The sequence below is a fragment of the Conger conger genome, chromosome 19 (genome assembly GCF_963514075.1).
Source record: "Conger conger chromosome 19, fConCon1.1, whole genome shotgun sequence".
Classification (NCBI taxonomy): Eukaryota; Metazoa; Chordata; class Actinopteri; order Anguilliformes; family Congridae; genus Conger; species Conger conger.
In genome coordinates, this window is record NC_083778.1 from 15,289,584 (window position 1) to 15,310,556 (window position 20,973).

The 20,973-nt window shown below is 46.7% G+C and overlaps 1 protein-coding gene across 1 annotated transcript; it reads right to left on the bottom strand.

The window, feature by feature from the left end:
• Positions 1–7,445: 7,445 nt before the first annotated feature.
• Positions 7,446–19,567, bottom strand: nr1h4 (nuclear receptor subfamily 1, group H, member 4). Its single transcript, XM_061229623.1, has 10 exons — positions 19,385–19,567; positions 17,675–17,806; positions 13,351–13,719; positions 11,940–12,080; positions 10,705–10,847; positions 10,204–10,302; positions 9,702–9,801; positions 9,122–9,268; positions 8,590–8,703; positions 7,446–7,921 (listed from the first exon to the last, which is right to left on the bottom strand). The coding sequence occupies exons 2-10, from the start codon at positions 17,766–17,768 to the stop codon at positions 7,683–7,685; spliced, it is 1,446 nt and encodes a 481-aa protein (XP_061085607.1). The 5' UTR covers positions 17,769–17,806; positions 19,385–19,567; the 3' UTR covers positions 7,446–7,682.
• Between the last annotated feature and the right edge of the window lie 1,406 nt (positions 19,568–20,973).

Sequence of the window (20,973 nt, forward strand, 5' to 3'; positions counted from 1 at the left end):
CAACCGCATATCGTTGGGTTTTCACTTGGCTTGATATTCACATGTTCTGATGAAAACCTGGCTATATTTGGTTGGAAAGTGAAAGGTTTCCGGCCACCTAGGACATTGCCAGCCTATATCCAGGTGAATCTGTGTAAATCTGTGTGTTTCTGTCAAAATATCTCTCAATCACACATTCCTCTAGATGTCTAGCTTTTGAATCTAGCTTTTGCTGGGGGGGGGGGGGGTGGCTAGATGCGGCAAGTGAATTCAGTAAAGTTGACGAAAGGTTTTTAACATCTGGGCTGCTGATCGAACCCCTCCCAATTCAAACAGCAGGAGGGGTTTCATGCTCTAGAATAGGCCAGTCTGTCTCCCCCTTCAGTTCGGGAGCTCATTATAGCAAAATGATACCCACAGACAGTTACCGCCAGGACGTCCAATTGTTTATCCTCGCGTGCTTCGAGTGTGTCGACAGAGACGCTTTCGAGAAAGTTTGACCTGTTGAGAAAGCAACTTTTTGGTTTCGTTTTCCGATTTAGTTCACTAACCAAGAGTGAGTGTGCAGGCCCCTGTCCATCTCCCACGCGACCATAGTCATCTGCGGTGGCACGACGGTAATGTGAGCGTTCGGGTAGCTTGTTTTCTACATTTGGACGACAAGTTTCTTTTGCCCTCTAATCAGGTGACCTAATCGCCGTATTTGTGGAGCCGGCCAGCCGCCTTCATCGATTGCGAAATTCGGCCTCCATATCTCAGACGAACCGATTCATTAGTTAATATCCACGAAATTGCTTTGCAGAAGGCGAGCTCTTCGGGCGTGAGCCGGTGCATGATGGGTAATTTTGCTCCGTCAGAAGGGAAGGTCTGCGGTGTGGCGTTGCGTGCTGAAGGAAAATTAGCGGCAGGGATAATGGCCTGCTTCTGCTGAATGGGTTATTGGCTTCGAGATAATGAAACTCCTTTCTGCCAATTAAACGGACGGAGACATCACCTTTATTTAACGGTAGCTGTGGAATCCGTCCTGCTCCCTGAAGGTTAAGGGCGTGATGACGTTTTGAAACTTGAGATATTTCTTTACCTTTTCAGTAATACGTTTCTAATTTTATCCTGAGTGTTCTTGGGACTGTCCACTAAAGGAGGATTTGTGTTTGGTCATTTGGAGAGCAAGTTGCGTAGACAACATTGAATTTATGTTTTCACCAATCATCACAGTGACTGTGTCGTGTGCGGCCAATCAGAAGTGAACTTGGAGCAGAATGGACAGAAATAACATCCTTTACGACATTTTTTTATGCTCCTGTTGGAAATTTGGAGAAAAAAGTATTTATGTGTCTCTATTCTGTGGGTTGTATTCACATATACATTGTTCCACCAAGACGAGCCAGAGCACTTGCCTTTTATGTCACTGATAAGGAGTTAAATACTAAATCACAGCAGCCTTTTGTCATCACTAAAAACTATGTACATGCTGCATGAGATGTCTGCCGCATTCATTTTATCCTCCGAATCAAAACTTATTGTGTTTTTCCCTACTTTTACGAAGAGGCACAAGCGCCTAATGATGATACACGATGCGTCCACCGGGCTCGCTCTGTCTCTGTCACCCTCTCCTGAGTGCGGCTGGCTCCGCCCCGAGAAAGTGCCCGGCGTCCTTGCCAAAGTGCACCCCCCCGCCCCCCCCGCCCCCCCCTCAGCGCTGCGCCTCTCTGAGCCCCGCGGCTGCCTGCGTGACGCCCGCCCCCCCCCCCCCAAAAACCCCTGAGGCCTGCTCCGCAGTGGCCTCCCGTCCTCACCGACACCTGTGAGCACTGACACAGCGGAAGGTCCTTCACAGAGAGACATGCACAGTGAACCGCAGGCCGCGAAGCCTGCCTTCACCCCTCCAGCTTCAACCCCCCCCCAGCTTCAGACTCCCAGCTCTCTGCTTTACAAGTCATTTGGCTGACGCTTTTATCAAAAGCGACTCACAGTCGATTAGACTAAGCATGAGACAATCCTCCCCTGGAGCAATGCTCAAGGGCCCAACGGCTGTGCGGACCTTGTTGTGGCTACACTGTGGATCGAACCAACGACCTTGCGGGTCCCAGTCACGTACCTCAACCACTACGTTACAGGCCGCCCTGCTGAGTGAGCTTCATACTCGTTCAGCTTCAGCCGTGTGTGACGCATCACGTCACGAAGCGCCCAGTCCCACAGTCCTCTCCTGCATTCCCATGGGTCCCAGGGCTTGTTACATTACATTACATTATTGGCATTTACGCCAGAGCGACGTACAGTTGATTAGACTAAGCAGGAGACAATCCTCCCCTGGAGCAATGCAGGGTTAAGGGCCTTAAGCTGTGCGGATCTTATTGTGGCTACACCGGGATTAGAACCACCGACCTTGTGTGTTCCAGTCATTTACCTTAACCACTACGCTACAGGCTGCTTGTTTCTTGCCACACGCACGCTCGCCAGTCTGTTTGAGCGTTTTTTTTTAATGGAGGGCTCATGTCCTTCCCTTGCCGGGGGGGCAGCGGTGGTGGTGGGAGGGGGGGGGCACTTTTGTTTTTTTTTTACAACCGATTGGTTCCAAGACGTGTCAAATTATAAATCCGCTGAAATTGTGTTATTAAATTTGCATAAGCTCATTTCCATACAAAGCAGTGCAGAGGGGACCTGCATGATTCACACGCATTCATCAGCAGCTGTCACACGCAGGGCGTGGGGACACAGGACACACACACTCCTGCGTGACACACACAACGCGCGCGCACACACAGGGTGTGTGTGTGTGTGTGTAAAATCCACACGTTAAACTCACAGCACACACAGCACTCTTACTCATTTCTAAAAAGAATATGGTGGCTCCCAGGAAGATGCGCCGTGGCGTTTTGATCTTACCCGGGTCATTAAAAACCCTGTTTTGGACCGCGGTGTTTTGATCATACTTGAGTCTTTAAGAACCCTGTTCTGGACTGCAGTTTCTGATCATACCTGGGTTGTTAGGAACCCCGTTTTGGACCGTGGCGTTTTGATCTCACCTGGGTGTTTTGATCTCACCTGGGTGTTTTGATCTCACCTGGGTGTTTTGATCTCACCTGGGTCGACGGCTCTGTAAAGACCTCGTATCTCTGAGGCGTCGCTGCAATCCTGCCCCCGCTCTTTATTCCCTCTCATGTCGGACTGCTTTCCTCCGCAGGGAACCGCCGCAGTCAGAAGAGCGAGCCACGGGCCACAGACGCTCCGCTGATCCGGAGCGGGGATGCAGGGGGTGCGCAGGCAGGTCCCGGTATCGCTGTCTCCCTGGGCAACCCGCAGGCCCGCGTTACCAGTTTACTTCATCTTCTCGAAATCAAAGACACATCGATTTCAGCATTATTTTTAAAATTGTTTTTTTTTTTTTTGAACATGGGTAAGTTATCAAGTTTTCGCAATTCTGTAAACTTGTTTCATTATTACCAGCGTTGTGTTTGCTAAGACGGCTTTATTGCCACTGTATCTGTCTCATCGGATTAATCTACAAGGTCCAAGTTCTTTTCTTTCTGCTCATTCCTAGCACTTGGAACTGCACTTCCCTCTCGTGTCTTTCAGCACACTTGTCCCAGGTTATGGTTCTGCAATTAGTTGTATGTCCCCCTCTGTTCCCATTTTCCCGAACCCTGCTTCTCTCTCTCCCCTCTTCCCTCTCGCGACAGTTTACAATTTAATCATTTATCAGCCGCTTTCAGACAGAGCCGTCCACCAAGCACGATTCACACGGTAGGCAAACAGCCCAAGACCAGAGTTAATGCAATCTGTGTGTGCCTCAAGGCCTGTGGGACACAGGGAGACAAGTGTACTTCTTTATGAAATATAAACATTGAGGCATCATCTGAAAAGGGGAGTTATTAGACAGAAAACAGCCAGGGGATCCGGCTTTGCTGACTGACTGGGCTGGGGGCCGGGGGCCCCGGAGAAGCCGCCGCCCTCTTCCTTTCCCCTCCACCCCGCCCCTTCCCTCTCTTTTCCTCTTCTCCTATTCACTCTCTCAGGCAAGGGAATCGGTTGATGGTGGAAGCGTCCATTCTCTTCCTCCTGACGCCTCCCATCTACCCACCGACTCTCTCTCCAAACCCCGCCTCTGACCCATCCCCCTGTGCTGTCCCTGGTAAGAGATTGGTTGACGCTTGACGCAGACCCCGCCTTCGATCCACCCCCACTGCTATCCCTGGGAAGAGATTGGTCGACGCTCAACGCAGACCCCGCCCCGTTGCTGTCCCTGGTAAGAGATTGGTCGACGCTCAACGCAGACCCCGCCCTGTTGCTGTCCCTGGTAAAGAGATTGGTTGATGCTCCCATCACTCCCAGGAGTCTCCCGCTGTGTTCTATGGCTTTTTATTCCTATGTGACGGCTGAGCCAGGCTCACGTAGGGGTAGAAGCCACGAAACACACGGTGAGCGGTCAACGCCAACCCAGCCGCCCAGGAACGATGTCTCAGCCGCGTCCCAAAACAAGGGGTGGGACGTGCTCTTTCAGATTAAACTGATTCTTATTTCCCCCAAAAAATTTGATTGAGTAATTTGCCCTGTTTCCCTGTTTTTTAAAGGATGAAATAAGTGGCAAGACATTGGGTGTTTGTTTACATCAACCTCAGACAATGCCTTAGGCTGATCAGAGAATCAGGAGCAGTTCCGGGAACTGCACTTCATGAAAGATGTAGTAGCCCTTGGAAAAAAAATACAAAGAAGACAAATAAATGTTGAAATGTACAAGTTAGGAGAAAATACTTCATACACTAAATCTATTCAGGCTTAGCAAAAATATATAAGCAGACGACCTGGCAGGTTTTCAAATTCATAAAGGGGGGGTTTTGAAAAGTTTCTGCCAAATGATTTTGATGTAAATGTAATGTAAATGGGATTAACAAAATGAGAGACGAAACATCTTTATTTCTATAGCCCCACGGTCTGTCGGCAAATTCCTATTTCTTTACCTCTCAGTCCCGAGCGGGTATTAAACTTTATGTTACTGTATTTCACACACAGTTTGTTTGCTGCATTATTACCATACAGGCAATGAAGAAATGTTCAACTGCAGTTCATCTTGGGTGATGGAAATGAGCAACAGTGATTGGGAATGAAAAGTTGATTCAACTACATGATATAGAATCAATCGTACAGGATTATATGACCAGACCGTCATCCTGCATGTATAAAAGTATACATCTCGCTGAATATCGCCTTGTATGTAGAATTTAGGAAATCTACGGTGCTTATACAGACTTCTATTAGAACTGTTACTGGTATCAAAGCTCACAGTTTAAGTGTCTAAAACAGGAAGAAAAATAGAAAAATTACTGAGAATTTAATAAAAATATGTCCTCATTTTTTTTGTGAGTTGACCCCGATGGTGGCTGTATGCCTTGGTACTCTGCTATGTCTTGCACTGTAATCAATATTTTTTTGTATTGAGATATTGTTTTTCCTGTATTTCATAATGGAAATAAAATACTATAACCTCTCTTGTGTTTTTTTTTTTGTTCTGTTCTCAGTTATTTTGAATCAAATAATCACACATAATCACACATACAAAAATATATATTTTTTATCCCGTAGCTCTGATAGTACAAGCATTGGCTGATTGCTCAAAGGGACGACTCACAAGCGGTAATAACCCTGGCAATTCTTGCTGCAGAAAATGCTGGAAAACAACAAATTGCAATTTGGTTTTATTGTTAACAATAAAAGTGGATTCTGTGTGAATATTCATATCCGTGCAGCCCAAAAACCCAGCATACTTTTCAGCAATAATGAATGAATAGCCTGAACCAACTCCAAATGCACCAACCCCACCCCCTATACCAACTCCAAATGCACCAACCCCACCCCCTATACCAACTCCAAATGCACCAACCCCACCCCCTATACCAACTCCAAATGCACCAACCCCACCCCCTATACCAACTCCAAATGCACCAACCCCACCCCCTATACCATCCCCACATACACCAACCCAACCCCCTATACCATCCCCACTTACACCAACCCTGTCCCCATATGCCAACCCCACCTACACCAACCCCACCCCCTATACCAACCCCACATACACCAACCCCACCCCCTATACCATCCCCACATACACCAGCCCCACCCCCTATACCAACCCCACATACACCAACCCAACCCCCTATACCAACTCCACCCTCTACACCACCCCAAATATACCTTCACCAACCCTGCTGCTGGCGCAGTGGTGTCTGGGGCACTCCAGCCCCCTGTAGGTGGGGTCTCTGCAGGGTGGGGTAAATAAAATGAAAAAAGTCAAGTATTAGGCATCATAGCTTATCGCTGCAATTTACACGGTGCAGAAAATAAAGGTTTTTCCGCTGGGTGATGTCAAAAGCACTTCATAATTAAACAATTAGTGCTCAAATATAAAAGCAAACTGAAAACTGTTTCCATTATTCCATAAGTTCAGCTGCTTTTTCAGGACGAGGACTTATATTGCAGCTTTGTTCAGTTGAAATCGATCTAAGACTGAATATGGATTATGAAAAACTGTGTAATTGCTTTATACTAGAAGTACTCGTGGGGAATACCAAGGGCAAAGTCAGGGTGGTGAAAAAACTAAATCAGTACATGTAAATAATGGTGGTACACAACTCCACAGAAATTATACTTCATAGAACTGAACTGCATTTTGTCTTCATAAAACATTAATACACTGCAATAGTCCTACCGACAAACACACACAGTGTGCGGCTTTGCCTGGAGACTAAACAAAGCTCTGTTGGTAGGAAAGCATAATTTACGAGAGTAATTCAGTTATTATATTTATAGATAATGTTGCTTTGTACCTGAATGTCGTCAAATTTACTGTACTTATTTAATTTGGCCTGCGAAGCCCCGGCCTAGATATTTCAGTCCTAGAAAAGTCTAGAGGCTCAGAGCTTCATGATATGAACAAATGAAAAGACAGTCCTTGATTAGAAATTAGTTTTATTTCTATGAGTGAAAATCCAACCCAATTCAAGGCCGGTGATGGGACACAAAAGTGAAAAGTGAAAATATCGCCAGCAAAACTACAGTTTGTGCAGATGCAAGATGAAATTGAAGCTTCTCCAAGCCTCTGTTGCAAATTAGATGTTTTCTTTGATACATTTTCACTTAGCCACCTCTCAAGTCACCGGGGAAGGAAGGTCGTAGGTCGTGGCAAAGTGAAGAGGGTTGTTCCTTCATTTCTCTTCCTCATCGACGCTCTGAAATATTCTGTTGAATCGACTGTGCGTAATTGTATAGTTTTAACCATTCACCTCCTCTCCCACAAAGCACAGCAAGGTGTCTCGGAATGACTCACGCCACTTTGGTAAGTATATTAAGCTGACAGCTTTCATTTCAGACAAATCATGTCCACTTCACCGCTAGTCGGCCAGATTCTTAAAGGGAAGAATCATGGAGTGGCCTTTCGTAATTAAGTCCATCTCTCCTCTCTCAGGAATTTAACTTTTTGTCATCAATCGTCACAGCCGAGACACCCGAACAGACACGACGAGAGTCACGTCCGACACGTAAACCGGGAGAAAAAAAAACCACATGCAGATTCAAATACATTTAAGCCAGGACAGCAGTGGTTGTTGTGCGTTTGTAATGTGAGCTGGTTTTTTTTTTTTTGCCAGTCAAAAGAGAACAAAGATAATTTTTCGGCGGGGCGAGAGGGCGGCCGGGTGGAGACAGGAAGTTCACTGCACGTCCCAAATCTCGCAGAGCAGCGGGGTGAACTTGTGCTCGCTGGTGCGCCAGGACAGCAGCATCTCGGCGTGGTGGTGGTTGAGCGTGCGGAGCTCCGTCAGGCGGCCCAGCAGCCGGGCGAAGTGCTGGGGCTCGCGCGGGTGCCGCACCCGGCAGAACTTCCTCAGGACCTCCAGAACGGGCTCCTGGAGCCGCTCCACGGCCACCTGGTCCCGCACGAACGGCCGGTCTGCGGGGGGGGGGGGGGGGGGCGTTCACAGCCGTCACATTTTACTCAGCACACGCTTTTATCCAAAAAGAATTGCGTTTCATGACAGTATAATATCCGTCACGTCAGGACCACTATCAGTGAAGTCAGGGGATGGGGTTGGTATATGTGGGGTTGGTACAGGCTATTCATTCATTATTGACGAAAAGTCTGTTGGGTTTTTGGGGTTTTTTTTGGTGAAAATTATCCTCAGTTTAGTTGGGTCCATTTTTAGATATATATACAGTATATATACATATATATATTAAAAGGTGTTAGTGACAAATAAAATAGAATGTTCATTGAAAATCGTTCACAGCAAACCGTAGGCACATCTGGTTCAATTACATTAATGGTGTTTGGCAGACACTCTTATCCAGAGCGATATACAGTTCATTAGACTAAGTAGGAGCCAATCCCCCCCTGGAGCAATGCAGGGTTAAGGGCCTTGCTCAAGGACCCAACGGCTGTGTGGATCTCATTGTGGCTACACCGAGAAACCAAACCGCCGACATTGCAGGTCCCAGTCATGTACCAATGAGATAGCTGATCTCGTTCTCTCAGTCATCAGGAGCATTTGACGTCAAATCCTGAAACGGATCGACGCTGGACCAGCATGCATCAGGCTTTCAGCGGAAGGGATGTGTTACCTGGCGACAGAATGGTCACGGCGGTCAGCAGGGCGTGCTCTTCCTGCATCATCTGCAGCTCTCCGATGCTCTTGTAGAAATTAAACATGGGCGTGATGTACTCCTCCGATATGCCTGAAACACACACCCCTCTCAGTCTCACGCCAAATTTGCACACAGCCACAGAATCAACGATGAAATGATCGATCAGCCGTCTGCACATCCTCCTTACACATCCACTGCCTCGTGCTCAAAGTTTGTTGGATAATCGTTACATAACCGCGAACATACAGCTGCTCATAACCTTCAGGCAATGTCTCCTCAACACCCGACCGATAGTTTTCATTGAGCACCATTTTCAGAATTCAGCTCTCAACCCAAATTCAAATTCATCCTTTTTGACAGAAATAGGTCAGTTATTATCGAAAGTGTAGCGAATGATTTTGTCCTACCGAAATCCGAAAAAACGATGTCTGACAGGAATGGATACGTAGCTCAAACAAAACACCGCGACGTAAAAGTCAAGCGGTCTTCTCCGGCTTTTTGACCCTACCGCTCTTCCGTATCCGGTCTTCGAGAACGTCGGTGTGACCGTGGGGAAGCTTCTTGGTGAACACCTGCGCTGACCGCAGGAACATGGCCTCCACCGCCGAGCCTTTCAGCAGGGCGATCTGGTCCTCGTGGTCCAAGGCCTGGAATCCTGCGCAGATAAACCGGTCCGTTAGCTCGCTGGGAAAGCTAGCATTCTGGCGAGAAACATCCACACCTCCATACTTATTTATTTTCCAAATAAACTGCCGCCAAAACTACGGGGTTTGTGGGTGTACCCAATTGCCACCCTTAATTTGGAATGTCCAGTTGACTGATCCAAGGCCCCGCCCCTTTGTCCTTGAAGGTCCAATCACAGCCTCGCAGTCTTTGTGAGACCCGAGATCCTTGGTCAAGTTCAGCAATCATCAAATTCTAATGAATTGTAATTTGGCGATTGAGATTTTGTCACCAAAGGGAATTTCTATGCTTAAAAAATGGTAAAAAGGTGTGCCTGGACTTGCAATATTGACACGATACCCTGATCGTGGTAAAGGCATGGTGTTCTGTTTTCATTATTTAATTTGGGAGGAAAAAGAACATGCCTGGAATGTTTTTGGTGAACTCCACCAGAACCTGTACGTGGCTGGTGGCCATCTCTGTCAGTAAGAGGAAATTCTCCTCTTCGCTGAACGTCTCTTGAAGCTGAATAACAAAATAAAAATGAAGGTAAAAATCACATCATCTCCAGTCACCACAGCAGGGATTTCAGACCATTTCATACCACTCATCCCAAGTAGCATCAGCAGAGCTACAGTGAATGAGGGAAGCAGCGTCATTTGTTTAAAATTATGCAATACATTATCACCTGAAGTGCATTTGACACATTGGTTTGATTCATTGGATATACATAACACTGACTGTGTGTCTGAATGAAGGGCACCTGCTGGTTGAAGTATTTCAACAGGTGCTTCAGTTCTATCAAGTGTTGAAAGCTGTACTGAATACTTGTGGTAAATTGTGTATTAAATTATCTCAGCCCCCCTGTACAGAACACTTTCCATGGGGGAGTTTGACACAAAGTCCATCCTAAAGCCGAGAACTCACAAGTTGTTTGGCCATGTCTGGCGGAATGCGGTGTTTGTTGTAAGCGTCTAGAATATAGTTCAATAGGCTGAGCTGGTCTTGACTGAATTCAACTTTCTCCTGTAACAAATGAAGGAAGTCATGTGAAATGGTTCAACCATGTCATTTATTATTATTTTTATTTATTTATTCATAAGGGACTTTTTCTAAACGCTCAAGGTCACCCTGCATGGTATTTAAAATGGGTAGAAAAAAGAAGAACACATGCACAGGCAGACATTGCATGGCTTGTTACAATATTTATACCAGGACGAAGAAGAGGAAATTGATTTCAAAGGTAACATTTGCACCGATATTGTACAGGGTGGTTAAAGCAGAACTACGTCCACACAATCTATAATGAGGAGTTTAATGAGGAGCCTAGGCGTGCGAAACGGCCGGCGTTCATTCAATGTGCAGTATTCTGTGCAGTGTTTTTTCCCCCAACACTTGTGTACTGGGAGGAGTGGTAAAGGAAGGTACCTTTGTGAGCGGAGTGGTGGAGGTGACCTGTTTTGCGTCTCCTCCGTCGCACACCTCCGGCTCCTCCTCCACGGACTCTTCCGGAGACGCCTTGGTGTTCTTCCGCAGTCGCTTGGACTTGCACTGGATTTCCGTCAGCAAACCTGCGGGCGCAACGTTCAGTCGTGAGTCGAGGCGCTGAAGAAGTGCCCAGCACGACACAAACTGTGGATACTGTCAACCTGGGAATTTGAAACATTACATCACATTATTGACATTTGGCAGACGCTCTTATCCAGAGCGACGTACAGTTGATTAGACTGAGCAGGAGACATTCCTCCCCTGGAGCAATGCAGGGTTAAGGGCCTTGCTCAAGGGCCCAATGGCTGTGCGGATCTTATTGTGGCTACACCGGGATTAGAACTCCCAACCCCAGCTCCCTCATCTCCACAAACCACTTTATAACATTTAAAGAATAAAGCACCCCAGGCCGCGTGGAGGTGTGAACATAAATCAGGAATAGACAGCGCGATGTAGTCCTGAGGCAAAGCCAAGGGCTTAACCACCCTGAAGTAGTACATATTTAATACAGCTGTCCAGCCAGGAGTGGTTCACTCTATTTATATAATGGTATTATCCAGCACTGGAAAACAAAACAAGAGGAACAATGTGGTGGTATTCTGCTCACTTTAGAACTTGAAATATTTAATTGAAAACCACCATTAACTGGACTCGCGTATTCAGTTTGTATGTGCATATATTTTGAAAGGCCACCTTCACCAGAAATACTCCTGCGTTCTGATTGGATACTCACACTCTGCCAGCGTTCTGATTGGATACTCACACTCTGCCAGTGTTCTGATTGGATACTCACACTCTGCCAGTGTTCTGATTGGATAGTCACACTCTTCCAGTGTTCTGATTGGATACTCACACTCTTCCAGTGTTCTGATTGGATACTCACACTCTGCCAGCGTTCTGATTGGATACTCACCGCCAGCTTTGTGATTGGATACTCACACTCTGTCAGCATTCTGATTGGATACTCACCGCCAGCTTTGTGATTGGATACTCACACTCTGCCAGCATTCTGATTGGATACTCACACTCTGCCAGCGTTGTGTTTGGATACTCACACTCTGCCAGCGTCCTGATTGGATACTCACACTCTGCCAGTGTTGTGATTGGATACTCACACTCTGCCAGCGTTGTGATTGGATACTCACACTCTGCCAGCGTTGTGATTGGATACTCACACTCTGCCAGCATGCCCATTTCCTTGCACTTCCTGAGCCGGCACTCCTGGCACTTCCTGCGCATGTACATGTCCATCTCACAGCTGCCCCCGCTCTTGCACTTGTACACGGCGTTCTTCGTGATGCTCCTCCGGAAAAAACCTGCAAGGAGAGAAACACGGGCACATTCCCCAAAACTGCGCTCTGCTCACAGAACTCAACCTGAAGAGCCTCCTGTAGTTAACTTTGTAAATCCGTTTTATGGATGTAAAACCTCAGTCAAATCACCCATGAGTCTCGGTTTACTGAGCTTGAAGAGATTAAGTGCAACAAATGTGTATGACAACGAAAGAAAGTGAAACAAAAAATGAGAAAACTGCATTCATTTTTACTTTCCAACAGCACGACTGACTGTCAGTCCATTTGTTTTTCAGGCACAGCTTAAGTTGCTGAGGTAGCATGGCCACAAGGCAAAAAGAAATCTCACAAAAAACATTGTGTTGAACATTTCATTCATTACATGCAATATTATACAGTATTAAATTTTTCCCTGTCAACTAAATCCTAAAGTAAATAAACTGCAGGCGCTGAATTGAACCAAGTTAATTGTTCAGAGATGCTTTTAATCATCGAGGGATGGTGTACACTCTTAATCCGAACGACGTCAGAAATAGTTACGTTCATAATTCATATTCAGCGAGTTCGGCTCACTGAAAAGGCTTGTGTCATTCGTCTGTGCACCCAGCCTTTTTTTTTTGTTTTATGAGATCTTTATCTGGTGAGATCTTTATCTTCTCCCCGGCGTGCTGGGCACATCACTTTGTGACCGTCTCATACCCTTTGCGCTAAGTTTATTCGCATTCTTTGTCTCGTACACACTTAAGTGCTATTTTTTAACAGTTTATGAACACGGCTTTTGCCCTATACTACCGGGTGAACTATGACCTGTCAAACATTTGCCTTCCGTCTCCAACAGCTAGCTCATTGTCACGACTTACTGTATGTTCGATATACTTAAGAACGTAACCTGTAATTTGATTAAATATTCAATTTTGTCTTTTTGGAAGTATGCCAAGGTTTAGATGGTACTTGTTTCTGTACGCTGTGATGTACAATTTACCAGTCTGATTGATGCTCTGGTCCAGCAAATCAAGTGAAATCAGTTGAATCAAACCAGCTTTTTAGAAATGTGAACGCACACCCACACATTAAACATGTTGGACTGAATTCAGGATAAAGATAGACGTCAGGACAAAAGCTTTTTATTCACTCTGAATCAATCAGCAGTGGGGTCCCACAGCAGTTGCAATCGATTGGCCGTTCCACATTTGGGTGGAAATTCCCACATTTGGCATAAAAAAATTACAAAAATAATCATTATTAATAATAATAATAATAATAATAATAAATGAATGGCGGGTGGTGTCTGTACCTTTGCAGCCCTCGCAGGTCAGAGCGTTGTAGTGGTACCCGGAGGCCTTGTCCCCGCACACCACACACAGCTCATCGCCCTTCACCCGGCCGGGGTGTGAGCCCTGCCGGGGCCTCTTGCCCGTGGGCAGGGGGGCGGGCTGGACGTGGGCCTGGACGTAGCCGCTCTCCGTGGGCACCTTTCTCAGTTCATACAGCCCGCCGGAGGGGTACCAGTCCTCGCTGCACGCTGGGTAATAACTCTGACCGGAGAGGAAGGCCGGAGAGGCCATGGGCGCCTCCATGGGCGAGTACTGCATTGTGGGATAGCTGGCGAAGGCCAGGTCCTCCTGGTCTTGGAGCAGCGGGCTACCCTGATCCGCCAGCAAATCTGTCGGGGCGAAGAAGACAGGAAATGAGAGGCGGGGAGATGGCTACGATTGTCAGGAGGGTTTTGTCTCGACAAGCGCTGGAAAATTCAAGTCCTGTAAGGAGGAAAAACAGAACGTAATTACTGGCACAAGGTCAAACGGCCCGTTTTTGTATGAATGAAAACCTGTCCATGGTTCTTCCGCTCCCTCTTGTGAAAAATAGATTCCACCAAAATCAAGGCTTCATGATTATTGGCACCCCAGGTTTAGCACTTGGTGTATCCACCTCTGGCAAGGATAACAGCATATAGTCTTTCCCTATAATGCTTCACAAGGTTAAGGAAACATCTGGAAGGATTTTGGACCACTCCCAATTACTGTAAATGAGTAGACATTTTTCATTCCGAGAAACTAGTGCTCGATTTAAGGTGAGGTCCCGCCAAAAATCCATATTTCATATGTTGGTCCTCACCTTATGAATAATTTTATCCATCTCTGCTCAATGCGTGTCATATTATACTTTAAGCCAAAATTATGAAAATGTTCAGTGCTCCAAACCTGTCACCCGGCAATAACGCCTCGCCTTTCCCCAAATTACAATTCAGATTTCCTTAAAAAAAGAGACTTCAGTTCAGATTTAATGATGCAAGACTCCTTTAGCTATGCCTCGAACATTGGAATTCAGTGAATAGAAATAATTTAAAATGCAACAGGCATTGCACAGTATTCTCCTCGTCTGAAGACGCCTCCGTTCACTTAATGACGAGAAGAGGATGTTTTATCCCTGTGATATCACTACTTCAAATTGTCTTTTGTAGAAAATACCTGAGATGTGAAATACAGGCCAATTAACACCAATTACTCTCAGTTTAAGAGATCACCAGGACACCTTGCCAAATGAATCTTCTAAGGTGTAATTCAATTGTATGTGCACATATTCAAACACAATCACTAACTGTTCACAATTGAAATCATGTTAAAACGGTTCTCACTCATTTATGTGTGTCCTTATGCGATCAAAGAGTAAAACAAGGCACACGTGGTCTTCGTTCCTTTGCTGTGGTTCAAGTATCTCTCCCTGCGCCCATACGGTAGTCCTGACAGAACAGTCTTCGGTTGAATAGATTTCGGGAGAGAGGAAATTTAGCGAGCGTGCTCAGTTCAGCCCGTTGCAGAAGCTGTGGATCTGGCAAGTGAACGGTGAATGAAAGTGTCAACTCGACATTCCTGTGGAATAAAGTCTAATAATTAACCATGGGTTCCTACCGGCGTCACCAAAACAAGAACACGTTTAACTTTTTCCTTCTCACCACAATGATATTCAACTGCCATCCCCTCACACTATTAATCTCAAAAGGAGACAAAATCAGACCTGTAAATTTCAGGTCAAGATTCCAAAGTGAGCATCCCAAGAGAGGTGCACTCAGGTTAGCCTCTGACTGAAAGCGCCAACACATGACTATATATATTTTTTTTTTTGTAAACAAGAGCTTACAGGTGTTTCATACCTACTGTGTTCACCGAAATGAAACCCATCAAAAATACAAAGCTCATCTCCGGACAGTCTTGAGTTTCCGTGGCGACAGGCATGTGAAACCCTGGGAGATGTGAGTAGGAGGTGAGGGGGGGTCGGCGTGTGTGGTACTGACCTCCTGAGGAGCTGTCCTGCACCATGGTCATCTCTGCGCCCCCCCCCCTCCCTGACTCCTTCACACCAGACCTCCCATTGCTCACTCTCTCAGCTCGATGTGGAAGAAGCTCACACCTGCACCTGCCTCACCTACCCACTCTCACTGGGGCACCTCGGCACCAAGCCTCGCAGAGCCAAGAAGGCCAAAGGTTGTTTAAATTACTGATTAACTTTATAGCCGCTTTCTGTACGACTGCTGCCGCTTGTATATGACCAGTGGCAGAAAGTCAGAACCATTAGCGGGAGGTAGGTGGCCGACTCTCAAGAACCAACCCCCCCCCCACCCAAAAGAAAAAGGTAATAACACTGCAACACTTCAGCATAGACACACTGCAGCACACACACACACACACACACTGCAGTGCATACCCACTTCAGCGCGCACACACACACACACACACACACTGCAGCACACAAACACAGCCGCACACATACACACATACACACACACACTGCAGCACATACACACACACACTGCAGCACACAAACACAGCCACACACATACACACACACACACACACACACTGCAGCACACAAACACAGCCACGCACATATACACACATACACACACACACACACTGCAGTGCATACCCACTTCAGCGCACACACACACACACACACACACACATACACACACTGCAGCACACAAACACAGCCGCGCACATATACACACATACACACACACACACTGCAGTGCATACCCACTTCAGCGCACACACACACACACACACACACACACACACTGCAGCACACAAACACAGCCGCGCACATACACACACACACACACACACTGCAGCACACAAACACAGCCGCGCACATACACACACACACACACACACACTGCAGCACACAAACACAGCCGCACACATACACACACACACACACACACACACACTGCAGCGCATACCCACTTCAGCACGCATACACACACACAGACACACTCCAGCTGAATTTATTTTCTGCAAGGTGCCATGGAAGTAGTTTACTTCTACTGAAGTACACCAACTGTGTAGCAGGCAGGTGGACTAGTATAAAACTTGCTGGTGACAGGACATGGAGGAATGTTTTGTAGTTTCAATAAAACAGGTCGTTTGCAACTTACTTTATTAAAGCTCATAACAGCTTTGAAACTCACGGTTGGGATATTAACGGTTGCTGTCATTGGTGTTATTAGTATAGCAGGCCCCAAGCGGACTGGCACCAAATCCAAACACTGGTGGATTCTATACCACTGCCGATGCCATCCGATACCATCTCACAGGGACATGGTGGTCCAACACAAAATACAATTCATATTCACGTCATACTATGATTTCGGTAAATAATAAAGGAAACAACGCAAAAATGCGAGAGAGAGAGAGAGAGAGAGAGAGAGAGAGAGAGAGAGTGGAAGAGAACATGCTAATGAGTGATGAAATCTGTCTCTCTGCACTTCAGACGACCAGCCTGTCTGTGCCGCGTGATGAAAGTGATGGGAGCCCTGACAGCCCGACAGTTGGAGGCTGAATATTTAAACATGGCTCTCCATCAAAGGGTCCATCTGACTCTGGGTCCTGTCAGACCCCGTCACCGCCGACACCCCTGACTTCAAAGAGCCCCGGGCGGGGGCCAGGGAGGTGTGAGGTAGGTGTTAGGCCTGAAACCTAACCCTGCTGTACGTGTGCGAATGCAAATGATAATGCCAGGCCGATGTGTTAGAAACGCACGGTTGTGCAGACTCTAGGTGCGTTCTTCTGCCGTTATAAACCCCACTCCTCAAGGGGGTGCTCCGAGACTGAGTGGAACAGTCTTTAAGCATATTTATGCCTTTTCTGAAGGGTTTTTGGCAGTGAAGGCCCTTGTGGAAGTGTTTTTGATAGTGAAGGTCTGTGTGCCGGGTGTTTTTGATAATGAAGGCCTGTGTGTCGGGTGTTTTTGATAATGAAGACCTGTGTGTCGGGTGTTTTTGATAGTGAAGGCCCGTGTCGGGTGTTTTTGATAATGAAGACCTGTGTGTTGGGTGTTTTTGATAATGAAGGCCTGTGTGTCGGGTGTTTTTGATAATGAAGGCCTGTGTGTCGGGTGTTTTTGATAATGAAGGCCTGTGTCTCGGGTGTTTTTGATAGTGAAGGCCTGTGTCGGGTGTTTTTGATAATGAAGACCTGTGTGTCGGGTGTTTTTGATAGTGAAGGCCTGTGTGTCGGGTGTTTTTGATAGTGAAGGCCTGTGTCGGGTGTTTTTGATAGTGAAGGCCTGTGTGTCGGGTGTTTTGCAGGGCATCACCCCCCTTCCCCCCAGAAGCTTACCAAAGTAGGAGCTCTCCGACAGAGGGAAGCCATCGCTGCTGGGGATCTGTAGCGGCCCCACCACACCAATGTCGGGAACGATCCACTCGTTCATCCAGGCTCCTCTAGTCAGGGCCGGCTTGGGGAAAAGACCTGGCAGGTCACAGTAAGGAAAGTCTTACCATCCAAACCCCCCCTTAAACAACAGACATACTCTCAACAAATTACATGCTAACATGGTGCCTCTCTTCTTCTCTTGAATATGGACTTGAGTACGGTCTGCCCTGCTTCATTTTGGAGATGTAGGAGGCCAGACTCATTGCCTCCCTGAGAAACCACTCGGTATTAAAAGACCATCATAATCAAACACTTGCCACATTGTTGCTTGTGGCATACTGTACAGCCCAAAGTGAAATATATTATATGTGGTTTCAACTGAATTTATAGGAGTGCTTTCAAGCGATCGTAATTAAATGCAATCTGGCATCTGAATGGTCTGGCAATACATTGTATTTTAATATCGTTTGCCCTTCAAATTTCAAGACATTATTATGACATTAATGGCTGTGCTATTTTTTCCCGACGTCACTGTGTGTATATAAATGGGGGCACCTCACTTATCAACCAAACTACAAGCGAAAGCACCAAAACTATTTCTTGCAAGGAGACGCAAACTGGAATAATTTAATATGCAAGAGATGTCATAACAAAAACTAAGAAAAACCAGAATGAATAATCGCAATATGCTCACTGTATCTTACAGTGTGATAAGAAAGGCATGAGGAGACATTGGCCAAGAGTGAAGGAACGTCACAGTGAGACAGAATGTCGGTTACGGGAGCTGAACCCTGGACTCTGGGCTATGGGTTTTACTCATAGATGAGATACTGTAGTGCCTTTCCACCGGCTAGCAGCAAACAGCTTTTCCACGATAAGACCCTAGTACTTCCCTACTCGCTAACGTGCTATAAAAAATGACCATGCAGGGAGTCTTCACATTGATTTCCCTCCCAGGCTGTTCTATTCAAATGTATTTGTAGAGAGCTTTTTACAGAAGACGGTCACAAATACAGTTTTCTGTCTTTCTGTCTCTGCTTTACATAGTAACAGAAGAGCAAACATGAGCAAAAGCGCCTAACCCCTAAAATAGCATAAAAAAACTCCCTTGTGGGGAGAAGAACCTTCAAACGGTGGTGAGAAAAAAGGAACAAATCCCAGGAGAAACCCAGCTATCGAGGGGAACCCATCCTCCTCTGGCTGGCAAGGTGGAATGGTAGATGGATATAACAGAAATGTGTTAAGAAATCAATTATAATAAATCAAATTCTATGACAAAGGCTCTGCCTCAACTAATTTCCAGAGTGGAGAAAAAAATGTCAGGCTTTATCGTCAGACGCCCACAAGGGACCTCTCCTCAGATCTGCAAAAAAAAAAAAAAATCCTAACTTTGAAATTAAATCGTCGAGTCGAGCCTTTGGAAAGAACACGGCAATGGGCACAAAAAAATCACCTTCAAGCGCAGCAAAATACGAGACGACCTACCCAAACGAACGTGTCCGTGAACTACAAATCAAAATGGCGGCAGCACGGGTTGCTTGTCCTGTGCCAGTGAACCAAACAAAGCCAGGGGGGCAAACTGACCTGCGTTACATGTGAAACACGTAACGCTGCCAGGCCCTGGACATATGTGTGAAATGTAAGGAAAGTCAGGTGTGGAAGTCAGACCTTTACCTTCTTCTTGTCGCTCCCCCCTTCCCCTCCTCCCCCCTTCCTCAGGTGAAGCTGGAGGTGTGAGTTTCGTCGTTCCTCCTGGGTTCCTGTCCTTTCTCCACGGCTGGCTGCGGGCGTCCCGGCTGTTTTTCGGCAGGGGTGCCGCCGGGGATTCTGCCTTTCCCCCGGGTCGGGGGGGTGGAGAACGGGGAGAGGGGGGGGATCGGGAGTTACTGATTAAACCGTCCCGTTCCTCTCCCGGAGGGCGCCAAGGCCGGACGTGGAGACCTGCTCTCACATCCTGAATTGGGAAACTGACCTCTTCAACCTCCCGCCCACCCCATCCGTTCCTCCCTCGTCCAAAACCCTCCAAAGCAACGCTCTCAAACCCATCCCCACGGAGGGCTGAGTGTGTTTTCGGGTTTTCATTCCGACCAATTAATGCTGCCTTCATTGATTACCATTACTCATTCAGCCATAAACATTTAACTACATTAAAGCACAGAATATAAGCAAGCAGATGTTATTTGGACAACACAAAAAACTAATTTCACTTTATCTGCTAACCTACAGCCCGAATATCAGAGTATCCATGGTCTGGAGTTTGAGACCACTGTTTCAGAGTGACCGGGAGAGTCTTAAAGCAAAGTGAAGGCACAATATCATTTTCACACCTCCCCCGTTTCAATATGATCCATCTTCAGCCTCAGCATGAGCAGCAAGGTCACAAAAGCAGACGGGCAAACTTAGGAAGACACCCACAGGGCTTTGTTTGGTGAAGAAAAACAGCGCTCTGCTTTCAAAATGGCGGCTTCTAACGGTTTTATTTTGATCTTATAGACTGTGCCAGTGCTGCATTTGGATAGCAGTTCCACACGGCAACAGGTTCGAGACTCGCCAGTGATTGGTTGTGCTTCATTAGACAAGCCTCTAATTATGCTACGGGGGCCCCTGCCGGTCAATCGGGTGGACGCTGAACTGCAAATACAGGGTCTTCCTCCTACTCGTGTCTGTGCCAGCCGGCCCTGTGAACTGTGTCGTGACACCACATGTTCTTGAGAGAGCACGTTCTCGCCTGCGCCTCTCTTAGATTGATAGCAGCGGTAAGCACTGAAAAATACAATCCAGGGCTCCAAATTGAAGAGAAAAAGGAGAAAAACATTCATAGAAATTGAAAGTGCACTGAAATGAGATGGAGATTGAATCACTGAACGATGGCGTTTGCTTCGCGGAAAAGAGAAAGTTAAGCTGAAGGAGATCGTACAGAAAAGCTAAACTGGACTGTCACTCATTGAGAAATCAGAGGACGTCATACCAGGGGCGCAAGAGGCACTAAACCAACACGGTGGCCTCAATCTTCATTCCACTGTCCAACTCTGAGGGGGTCTCAATATCACCCACAGAGTAGAGAGGGGGGGTCTCAATATTACCCACAGTGTAGAGTGAGGGGGTCTCAATATTACCCACAGTGTAGAGAGGGGGGGGGTCTCAATATTACCCACAGTGTAGAGTGAGGGGGTCTCAATATTACCCACAGTGTAGAGTGAGGGGTCTCAATATTACCCACAGAGTAGAGTGAGGGGGTCTCAATATTACCCACAGTGTAGAGT

Bases quoted from the DNA above. Each gene is read 5' to 3' on its own strand.
- nr1h4 (XM_061229623.1), bottom strand. From the start codon at position 17,768: ATGAACGAGTGGATCGTTCCCGACATTGGTGTGGTGGGGCCGCTACAG. The intron at 12,081-13,350 runs GTACAGACACCA...CTCTCCTTGCAG, and splicing joins GACCTGCGAGGGCTGCAAAG to GTTTTTTCCGGAGGAGCATC. The intron at 7,922-8,589 runs GTAACACATCCC...CCCCCCCCGCAG, and splicing joins CGTGACCATTCTGTCGCCAG to ACCGGCCGTTCGTGCGGGAC.